This window comes from Aedes albopictus, chromosome 2 (assembly GCF_035046485.1).
Source record: "Aedes albopictus strain Foshan chromosome 2, AalbF5, whole genome shotgun sequence".
NCBI classification, from domain to species: domain Eukaryota; kingdom Metazoa; phylum Arthropoda; class Insecta; order Diptera; family Culicidae; genus Aedes; species Aedes albopictus.
In genome coordinates this window covers 42,857,508-42,869,404 of record NC_085137.1, presented here as the reverse complement: position 1 = coordinate 42,869,404, position 11,897 = coordinate 42,857,508, and the positions used below count along the sequence as shown (strand labels likewise).

At 40.6% G+C, this 11,897-nt stretch overlaps 1 protein-coding gene across 6 annotated transcripts in view; it reads right to left on the bottom strand.

The window, feature by feature from the left end:
- Nucleotides 1-1,231: 1,231 nt before the first annotated feature.
- LOC109432481 (IgA receptor) overlaps nt 1,232-11,897 on the bottom strand; it is a 135,691-nt gene continuing 125,025 nt past the window's right edge. For all 6 annotated transcript variants that reach the window (XM_062849548.1, XM_062849550.1, XM_062849547.1 and 3 more), the window contains 3 exons: nt 2,314-2,445; nt 1,520-2,230; nt 1,232-1,461 (listed from right to left, as the gene is read on the bottom strand). In XM_062849548.1, coding sequence (XP_062705532.1) covers nt 1,378-1,461; nt 1,520-2,230; nt 2,314-2,445 — 927 coding nt within the window. In that variant the 3' untranslated portion in view covers nt 1,232-1,377. The remainder of the gene's footprint in view (nt 1,462-1,519; nt 2,231-2,313; nt 2,446-11,897) is intronic.

Here is an 11,897-nt window from a genome sequence, read left to right as displayed (position 1 = left end):
CTACACAATGATAACTAGTTGATAACAACAATGGCACAAATTTCCCAAATGGAGGAGAACGTGCCTCTGGAGCCGACCTACTGATAGTTATCAACTTGAACTCAATGATAACTTGAATTATGGCTTATCATTTTGATATTCGAGGAGTAAATTTGAGTTATTATTTTTGGTATGTGGGTTCCTAATTCAACCTAAATGATGACAACAGACTCAATTATTATCAAACGAATGATAATCAGCCAACAGAATTTGTTATCATTTTGTTTTCCAGCTGTTATCCACACTAGCGCCACGTGGTAATGGAATTTCAAACACCACGAAGTAATTGTTGTTCTGGACAACTTTGAAGAAGACATACCGGAGGCATAATTCCACTGGAATTTTCTCAAGCACTAATCTGGAAAAGTGGGGACCCATAAAGTAAGCTGATCTAGAACTGATACTTGTTGTTTGCTTACTCGAGTCACAGTAAACAAGTATGTAGATACATTCTCAGGCCAATGCGCTTGATGAATGTTCAGATTTGTGCTAGAAATAATGGGTGGAAAATTCAAGCAGGTAATAAATTCAGGGACCCCTCCAAAAATTTCTACATTCCAGGAATGCCCCCAGGTGTCGCCTTAAAAATCCCTCCAGGAATTTCCCAAGGAATTCCTTCCGTCAAGAATTCCCCCAAAAAATCCTTCAGGAGCTTCTTCGTGAATTCCTCTGGGTATTCCTCCAGGAGTTCCTCCAAAATTTCCCTCAGGAGTTCCTCCGAGAATTTATCAAAGGATTCTCCCAGGAAGTTCCTCCAAAATTTCCACCATGATAATTCCTTCTGAGAACTCCTCCAGAAATTTTCAGCGAGAGTTACTCTGAGACTCCTCAGGATTTTTTTAATTGTTAGGAATTCCTATGGCATATCATTATCCCAAATTTTAAGAACGGCACTAGAAATTTTGATTTTCTAAAATATGTTTTTACAACATCGAGATTCTAATGACTGGTACCATAATATCCTGGTCTTTAGGGCGGATTTTTATGCGAAATAAAGTCCAAACAAAAAATGTGCCATAAGCCCTTGGAAATTATGTCGGACGTAATGATCTTCCATTTGTTCTCAAATATTTCCACTTAAAGCTTCCTCACGGCATTTTCCATGAACTGTTTCGGCCAGAGCAAATCCCCCTTTTGTTAAAATTTCTATAATATTGTAAGGGTTTCAATCATCATAATGAAACAGTATTCAAATTATTCAACATGATATATTTGCTACAAACAACTAATCTACGTTGGGTCACTCGTTATCACAATCAATTTTACATGCGCTCGCCGAGCACATAAATCGGACTAGATTTTTTCAAAGCCCTTTCAACTGCAACGATTCACACTTCTTTACTTCATTCCGAAACCTTTCTTGCCCTTCTTCTTTTCCAAAATAATAATCTCATCAGCAATGCTGTAGATTTCGTTGACGGTCTGGAAGTATAGTTCTGTCATTAGTATTGATTTAGTTTACACTAGTTTAGATACTCACATCCGCTTCCTTCAATCTGGTAATTTTGGGATCCTCATTGCGAGCTTTAACCTTCTTCTTCTCCAAAGCCTTGCTCATTTCTTCCTTCATAGCTTCCGCTTCGGCCACTTCCGCCGGATCTACAGCTTCACTGGCATCGGCGTCTTCCGCTTCCGATCCACCTGCCCCCTCCGAGACCTCAACAGTGCTGACATCGTCCAGCGCATCCGTATCATCGCCGGAGTCCTTGCTGTCCTTGTCAATCTTGATCATAATCGATGTTTCCAAGTCGCTGGCCTGCTCCGGTGGGTTCATCGAACTGTAGCCCTCTTCCGGCGAGGAAAGTTGCGTATCCGCTCCCTTCTTGGTCGGTTGCTTCTTGCGGCGGCGCTTCTTCTCCTTGCTCCGATCGGAATCCATCCGTTTGTCGTCGTTTAGATCGAAGTCCCGTTGCTGAATCTTCTCGCCCAGCTCCTCCCGCTGTTGCATCAACAGCGAGCGCAAATCCATATCTCGACAGGGACCCTTTTTGGTTTTCATTCGTAGCAAATTGAGCGCCCGCTCGTTGTCCTCTATCATGTAGAGCTTTTCCTTTTCGAGCAGCGCCTCCCGCCGGGACTTGCGTTCGATTTCCTTCTGACGGTTGTAGTCCTCCATCTGCAGGCGTTCCCGCTCCCATCGGAGACCCTGCTTAATCAATCGTTCGGCATTTTTCTCGCGGATGGTTTTAAGCTGAAAAAACGCAAAAGATTAACGCGCAATTCGGCAATTAAAAGATTGACGGTGGAGCAGGAAGAAAAAAAAAATGTGAGAACCTTTTCGCGTTTGTTGCAGATGTGTTGGTTGGTTTTCTTGTTGACGGAGAAAACCGAGCTGCTCATGTCCTCCGGGATGGAGTCCCCGGCACCGGAAAGGATAAGGTTGCGTTCCCGTTCGAGCTCCTTCGCCTTTAATTAGAGATAAAGGATGGAGAATGATTATAGGAGGAACTGTTCGATGGGGAACGTGAGAGTTTTCGGATGCAAGTTAATTGATTAGAATTATAATGTAGAAAAATGCAAAGTTAACTTGAAGGAAAGCTGATACACATTCTATATTTAGATGCGTGTTCTTTGGGACTGAAACTCGTTTATACTATCAACAGGTGTTTTGCGTGTTTCTTAACAGCACATAGTAATGTAAAATTTGTTACTTTACAAACAAAGTGGTGTTGCATAGTTCAGTGGTTCCCATGTAGAGGGCACAGGCCATGCTATTTTCTCAAGTACCGAAAGTGCGCTTATAAAGTGAAAAGGTTTTTCAGATTCTGCGTCTCAAGAAGCATTGCAGAGTTTAGTGATTCCCAAGCTGGGGTCACGGGCCATGCTGGTTTATCAAGAATCGAAAGTCTGAGAAGAAGGTGTGAATGTTTTTAAGATTCTGCTTATCAAGGATCACTTGATACAATAAATAGGTGATGCAAATCTCAGTGGTTTCCAATCTGGAGTCACGGACCATGCTAATTTCGTAATAACCGAAAGTCAGAGAAGAAGGTGGGAATGCTTTTTGGATTCTGTATCTCAAGCAGTGCTGGGAAAAATCACGAAGTTCATTTGGCGGAGTCAAAACTATTCAAATCACAGCTACCCATGGTTATGAATGCAAAACCGTCCGCTACGGTAGTCTAGTTTGTTGAATTTCATTAGAAACCCTATGTTGCTACGGTAGTTTGCTACAGTAGATCGCTATGTCTCTGTTCTGACGGGATTCTCTAGACAGCTCTAGACGGGTCAAGCTTGGAGACATGGCTTTAGGATGATTTGGATAAAAAGTTGGGTAGCCCTTCGCTGGATGAATCAGTAGGGCTCTCGGGGATGAGAATATGAGAGAATCTATACATTAATGGCGAGGATTATTTCTGGCAGAATCGGACGGACATACGGGGCGGACCTTCTCGTCTTCTTAAGCAATTGAGAACGAAGCTAACTATTTGATAAAGATTGTATTGAAACAAGAGGACATCCAGTTATAGTTCAGATTTTATTTATTATTTTGATGGTGGTAGCTTTTCTGATAATCGGCACGCTGATTGGCGTGGGGGTTTAACGATGCCTGGCAATCAGCGGCCGACATGCCAACTGGAACGGCTTCTTACATTAACCAAAAACTGACTCCACCAGTGCACCATCATGCATAAAATATACTTGATTCTTGAGAGCTTAGGGAACCGGAAGCCGATTTGCGTCGTTTCACACTTTCACATCGGTGTGGTGCGGTGCGTCGGCGTACACGATCACTTCAATAATGGAACGAGGTAGTCTGCTCCTAGGTTTCCTTCTGCTGAATAATGGATGACGCTTACGAGGACCAAGGGAGAACCGCGATGCTTGAAAGATGTAACCAAGGGTGTAACGATGCTGTAAGGAACATACGGGCTTTCGGGAGCGTGTCATCGGATAATTCTGTGCTTCGGTCGATGACGATGGTCCTAATGAAGAACACTAGTACAACAAATGAATTTCAATGAAATTCATTTGAAGCTCCTGCGTCAAATCTGCTACTGTAGTATTTTTTTAGATCGCCTACTATACTGATTCCAAAAAATTACTCCCGCATATGGAAAGCCAGCGATACATTCATCAAATTCAAGCAAACTACTGTTACCATTCCCAGCACTGATCTCAAGGAGTACTAATTGTATTAAAGCGGCGTTGTATAACTCGAAGGATTCCAATCTGGGGTCACTGGTCACTCTAATTTCTCTTACAGTCAAGGGGTGTTTCAAAGCTTAGTGGCTCCCAAGCTGAGGTAACGGTCTATTTGGCGATAAGTAATCTAATATAGGTTTGTTCGTAAACCACGCAGTCCAAAATTTACCCATTCAGATATCCTTGCCCCCCTGAAGCGCCTGTGAGGCCTCTTGAGACCTCCCTCAACCCATGAAACGCCCCTGAGAACCCCTGACTCTTCCTGAAATGACTCTGGGACCTTTTGCAACCTCCTGAGAACCTCTACGCCTAGGATAGGATACGACAACTAGTCAGCCCAAAAGACCCCTGAGCCATCCTGAGATCTCCATAATAGGACCTCCTGGAACTCCCCCTGGATTAAAGAGACGAACCAGCCAAAGGCTGAAAGTCTCTTTAATAAAGGCAAATCAATCAATCAATCAACCCCTGGATTGCTCTTATAATTCCCCCTGAAATCCCATGAGAACCCCTGAAACTCCCGAGAAACCCCACTGGAACCCCTGGAGTCCCTGTTGAAACCTCCTGAGAACCCCTGAAACGCCTCTTAGACCGCCTGAAACGCACCTGCGACATCCTGTATCTCCTTGAGAACCCCACAAATGCCACTAAGGGCCCCTGCAACGCCTCTGAGGGCTCTTGGGACCCCTAAGAATCCCTGAAACCACCTGAGATCTCCTGAAAGTCCCGAAAAATAATTTCATTTAGTTCTCACAATTTCGGTTCTTGAGGAATTTGCGTGACCATAAATTGAAAACCACTAATATTTGCAACACATCCTTATTGAAGATACTCCTTCTTGAGATGACCAATCCGAAAAACATGTTCACTTTTTCCTAGCACTTTTAATTCTTGCGAAATTCTTGTGACCCTTAAACCCAGATTAGAAACCACTGTGTTTTGCAACAGAACTATTATTGTTATCAGTGCTCCATGAGGCGTGAATTAAAAAAAAATCATTTCAGTCCAAATTCATGGTGTTTTGAGAATTTTGCATGACCAATAACCACTGATCTTTGAAATGTATCTATATCAAAAACATTGCTTCATGAGATGAACAATCCGAAAAACGTTTGCACTACATTTTAGCACTCCACTTCCGTGAATCGCAAGTCAGTTCCATCTGCATTTTGAACAAAAATGAAGTAATGATCGTTTTCGAACTTTCTTGGGATGAAAGATCATGCTACGTGAATAAAAATATATAGTTTGTTCAGTAAAATTAAAAACAACAACAAGACAGATTGGTTCGTAATGAAATGTATTCGCACGTCAGTCCCATTCAGAACTTCTCTACTCTCCTGTACAAAACTTAACACTGTTTAAGCCAGTTTTAAATTTTTCACTGTTACGTTTTCACGTTTAAAAATATGTAAAAGTTTCATGATGATCCCAGAAGTTTTCAATTCATGACGGTTTTTTTTGTTTTACATAGAAATCGAATTTGAAAACCGCAGAGTGACCAGCCAAGGGCTGAAAGTCTCTTTAATAAAGACAAATCAATCAAATCAACTTCAGAGTCCACTTTCTCAATGCCTACTTTTTACAGATGGGACTGACTTGCGATTCACGGCAGTTCAGGTGATTCAGAAATTCCCATGGGCCGTGTCGTCATATTGTGAACCACTACTGGGCCATAATTTAAGTAAGTTAATCCACAAGCGTAGAATCTGAAAATTATTTTCATTTGCGGTTATCCTCAGTTTTGAGCGTAACGTTTGGTATTCGACGTCAACCTCTATTTATGCCATGTACCGTAAACCAGGGTCAAATTGATCTCCAGGTCGAAATTGATCAGACGTTTTTTCCGTTAGATTGAGCAGTGCATACCCTGAATAGTTTCCTTTCAAATATCGTGCTGTGTGAATCAGATGCCAAACTTCTCAGATATTTTGCTTTGAGTTTGATGGGGCCAAAGGGGTTCCAGGGGATTTCGGGGTGTTTTCGGAGGCTCCAGGGAAATTTAAGAAGGCTTAAAGTGGTTTCAGCGAGTCTTAGGTCTTCATTGGCCTTTCAGGGGTTTCAGAGAGTTTCAGAGGGTTTCAGGGACGTTTGAGATTTGTTTTAGAGGATTGAGAGCCCTTTCAGGGGCGTTTCAAGTGGATTCAAGAAACTCGCACGGAACAGGTACGGCACCTGAAACACTTCTGAAACACCTCAGAAACATCTCTGAAACCCTCTGAAAATCCTAGAGACCTCCTGAGGCACCCCAAAAACGCCCCAACTCCCTAAAACGCCCTTAATACCCCTGGAAACCCTCTGACACTCTCTGAATTCTCAAGTTACTCTCTAAAATGCGCCCGAGGCTTCCGGAGAACCCCTGTAACCTTATGAGACCTCCTGAAACACCTCTAAGATTCTCGTGAAACGCCCGTGAAACGCCCTGAAACCGTAATCAGGCCCTCTGGAACACCTCTGAATAATCTTGAGTCCCCCTGAAACTCCCATGAACTGCACTCTTTGAGATCCCCTGAAACCTATTTGAGATTTCCATGAAACCGGTGAGATCACCTGAACCTCTCTAAAACGCCTTTGAAAACATTCTGAAACCTTGTATACCCTGACTCCCAATCCCCTGGAGTCCTTCTTAATTCACCTACAACCCCCTGAATGCTCCTAAGAACCGCTAAGCGTCCCTGAAAATCCTCTGAGACCCTCTGAAACAGCTGAGACCCCCTGAAATCTCCTAAAACACTTTTAACCGATCTGACATTCCATGCAATGCCCTGAAAAATCGCTGAAGGAATACCTGAAGCAATGTCTAGAAGAACCTCATTCCTTGGAGGAATTTCTGGGCAAATTCCTGGCGGAATCCCAGGTGGAAATACTGGAGAAATCCCTAGAGGAATTCTTGAAGAAATCCCTGAATGTATCCCTGGAGGAATCTCTAGAGGAACTCTGGGTGGAATTTCCCGAGAACTATTTCTGGAGGAATTTTTGGAGGAACCGCCGGAGAAATTTCTGCAGGAATCTCTGGAAAAATCTTGAGAGGAGTCCCTGGAGAAATTTCTGAAGAAATTCCTAGAGGAGTTTCCAGAGAAATTCCTGGAAGAAACCGTGGAAAAAATCCCTGAGGAATCCCTGCAAAAAATCTTGGGGGAACTCCTGAATAAATTTCCGAAATAATTTATGAAACAATCTATGCAGGATTTCCTGGAGATATTCCTGGAAGAATTCCTGAAGAAATCGCTGGGGTAATCCCTGGCGAAATACTTGATGAAATCCCAGAGGAATTCCTGGAGGATTACCAGGAATAATTACTGAATGAATTCCGGCAGGAATTTCTGGGGACATTTCTGAAGGATTCCCTGGAGGCTTCCTGAAGAAATCCTTGAAGGAATTCCTAAAAGAATCTCAGAAGGAATTAATGCAGGAATCGCTGGAGAAATTCTTGGAATAATTCATATATAGCCTCCAAGAGGAATTCCTGAGGGAATTTCCCAAGGAATCCCTTGAGATTTTTTCGGAGAAATTGCCCGTGGAGGTATTCGTAAAGGAATATTCGTAAAGGCTTAGGGCAATCCCAAGAGGAATTCACGAAGGAATGCCTTGATAAACCCCTGGATAAATTCCTGGAGACATGCATGTTCCAAGAGGAATCTCCAGAGAAATTCCTTGGGAAATCTCTAGAGGAATTCCTGGAGGAATCCCTGTATACATTCTATGGTGAATCCCAGGATGAATCGTTAGAGAAGCCCTTGGAGGAATTCCTGGAGGATTTCCCTGAAGAACTACTGGAGCGCTTTCAGGAAAATATCCTGGAGGAATCTGTAGAAGAATAATAATAATCTTGAGATATCTCAAGATGTCTTCCATAAGAATCTCTGGAGAAATTCCTAGAGGGATCTCTAGAGAAATTGCTAGTGGAATTCCCGGACGAATCCCTGTAAGATTTTTTAGAGAAATCCATGTATGAATTCCCAGAGGAATCCTGGGGGAATTTCTGGAGGAATCTCATGAAGAATTCCTGAAAAAATCCAGGGATCAATTTTTTAGGGAATTCAAGGAGGAGTTTCTGAAGAAATCCCAGGAGGAAATACTGAAGAAATTGCAGAAATTGCAGAGAAAATCCTGAAGGAATTCTAAAAAAAAGTACGCAGGAGAACTTTTGGAACTATCCCTGAAGCAGTTCCTGAAGGAATTCCTGGAGAAGTTCTTGAAGAAGCAGGAAGCTTGAAATCAATCCCACGATGAATTCTTAGGGGAATCTCTAAACAGTTCGAGGAGGAAGTCTTAGATTAATTCTTGGAGGAGTTTCTGGAATAATTCCAGGAAGAATTTCTGAAGGAATCCCAAGAAGAGTTCTCAAAGGCATTTCTAAAGTAATCCTGGAAGTTGTTCCCGAAAAAATCACAGAAGGAATTCTCAGGGTAATCCCTGGAGAAATCTTGGAGAAGTTTGTGAAGAAACCCCATGATGAATCTCGAAGCAATCCCATGCAAAATTTCTCTGGGAATCTCACGAAAATTTTCTTAGCGGGATAAAAATTTGAAGAAAATCATGTGTGCAGTAATTTATGGATGTTTTATTGAAGAAATTCTTGGATTAGTTTTTGAATAACCTCTGTTAAAATTTTTGGAAGACATTCCTGCAGAAATACTTTGAATAACAAATCCAAATGGAATTACGGGATCAATTTACTGCGGAACTCTGGACATATATTTCGTAGAAATCCTTGAAGAAATCTCTGAAGGAATATCTGCAGAAATACCATGAAGGATCTCTGAAGAAATTCCTGAAGGAAACCTCGAAAAGAGAACTTGAAGAATTACTGAAGGAACTTTTGAAAATATCCCTGGACAAATTCCCGAAGAAATGTCTGGTGGAACCGCTAGATGAATCCACGGTGCTCCATTTACCGTTATTATAAAATAAAATATACCATCAAAACCTGAAACGCCATTCTCTTTATTTATCTATCCTACACCTCTGGACAAATTTTAAAAATCATCGTTGGGCGAAATTTTGAGTAACGCCCTTTTAAAGGGCCTAACCTCTAAAAAATCGAGTTTTCTGTAGAATAACACCACATTTCATAACAGAATAATGAATTAAAGGCATCAATAACTGAAATAATCATGAACAACATTGAAATTTGGTAGTATGCATCCATATGAATATCGGTGGAGTGCATTTTGTATGAAAATTTGTCATTACGTCAATAAACGTTAGGAGTTCTTAGGGCCTATAGAAAGCAAACATTACATTAGTGTAATAAATTCAATTAAAAGTATATTGTATTGTGATTCCATATGTCAGAAGATGTTCATATTACTCTCCATCAAGGCGATAGTATTTACATGCTCAGGACCAACATTTCAAAAGGACGTAACTGATCTTCAACACAATATCTTCTCCCATAGCAGACCGAATCTCATCTTACCCAGGACACCAACAACCACTATCGGAAAGAATTGCATTTCCTCCGTCCAGTAGTAATTGTACATTGCATCGGAGAGATAAAGGTTTGGTTTCGGCAAGCAGTTTCGCCATTTCGAAATGTTAGCACCGACATATTAAGAGCGTACACTCTCTATACAATAAATCTGGCTTAAAAACAATAGTCAAAATTTGTCAAAAATATTGATTACGACCAACCACAAATTAGACAAAAATAAATATGTCTGTGTGCCCCATATCTTAAGTTATAAGAATAGAAATTCAAAATATCGAAAAGCCAAAAGACAAAAAGTCGGAACAGGCAAAAATAATTAAACATAATATTCTGGGTGATTTTTTTTTCTTTTAAAATATGTAGGTAAGACCTTTAATCCCTTCCGTAACTCGCGCGGTTGACAACCTGCGTCAGCACCACGCTAATGCTGAGTACAAAAAGCGAGATTTTTTCAACGTGTTGTACAAAATACAACAGCGCGAGCGCTCGTGGGTTAACTTTTCTACGACCAATTGTCTTTCATTGTTTATTTCATTCCTGGAGCAACATTTGAAAAGGGCCCAACAGGTTTTGTGCCTTTTTTCGAAATCGCTACGAGAGCCCAACAGCAGCCTAACGCAAATGAACACCGTTATCCGAAAGATCGATGTTTGCTCTATCTGAAAACTGTCTTAGTTTGTGTGAATAAGTTGATGAAGGCTCAGGATCGACGTGTAAAGTCATTGTTTACCAATGCTTGTATGCCTTTTTCAAATGTTGCTCCAGATTTGTACGATTTATCATTTCAGCTTCAGCATTTCAGAAGGGCGTAACTGGTTTATGATACGGCTCTTCTTCTATGGATGTAGATATCATGTCACCCCTCTAATATAAGCCATCGAAAGAGGAGCATTCTTTTTGTCTAGAAGTGCCACACCACAGCTTTGAAAGAAGGTGTTGTTTTGGAAAGTAGTTACGCGCTCTTGAAATGCTGAGGCTGAGAAAACAAAACGTAAAAATGCAAAAAAAAAAATCAAGGACAATATTGCGCGTTTCGCCGTAGATTATTGCACAAAAATGTTCAAAATCGCTAATAGATCGTCGCCAGTACATCATATCGTGTTCGTGTCTTCTACAATAAATGCGGAATGATTGACCACCCAGAAGACAACGGAACGATCAAATGTGACCGAGCATATCTATTTACATTTTTGCATAACTTTGCACGATAATTTTTCTTGTAATTAGGTCGAAAAAAATAAAATTAGTAGGGACAAAAGGTCTTACCTACATAATTAAAAAAAAAGAAATAATTTCCATGCATCATTTCATGTGTGATTATTTGAAGCCTGATTCGACTTTTTGTCTTTTGGCCATTCAATGTTTTAGTTTTCTATACTTTCTATACACACAGACATATTTCTTTTGTTTAATTTATGGTTGCCCATATTTGCCTATTGTTTTTAAAAGCAGATTGTCTGTATAGAGAGTGTACGCTCTTCATATATCGGTGCTATCATTTCAAAATGGCGAAACTGCTGGCCGAAACCAAACCTTTTTCTTTCCGTTGCAATCTACAACCACTACTGGATGGAGGAAAAGCAATTCTTTCCGATAGTGGTTGTTGGTGTCCTAGGAAAGATGAAATACGATCTTCAGCTATGGGAGAAGATATTATTTTAAAGATCAGTTACGTCCTTTTGAAATGTTGGTCCTGAGCATGTAAATACTATCGCCTTGATGGAGAGTAATATGAACATCTTCTGACATATGGAATCACAATACAATATACTTTTAATTGAATTTATTACACCAATGTAATGTTTGCTTTCTATAGGCCCTAAGAACTTCTACCGTATATTGACGTAATGATAAATTTTGATACAAAATGCACTCCACCGATATTCATATGGATGCATACTACCAAATTTCAATGTTGTTCATGATAATTTCTGTTATTGATGCCTTTAATTCATTATTCTGTTATGAAATGTGGTGTTATTCTATAGAAAACTCGACTTTTTAGAGGTTAGGGCCTTTAAAAGGGCGTAACTCAAAATTTCGCCCAACGATGATTTTTAAAATTTGTCCAGAGGTGTAGGATAGATAGATAAAGAGAATGGCGTTTCAGGTTTTGATGGTATATTTTTTTTTATAATAACGGTAAATGGAGCACCGTGGAATCCTTATAGGAATCTCTGGAGGAGTTCAACATGGAATCATTGCAGCAAGCTATGGAAAAAATCTTGTAGGAATTACTCATACTCATATAAGGCCGGAACAAATCTCGATTCCTTCT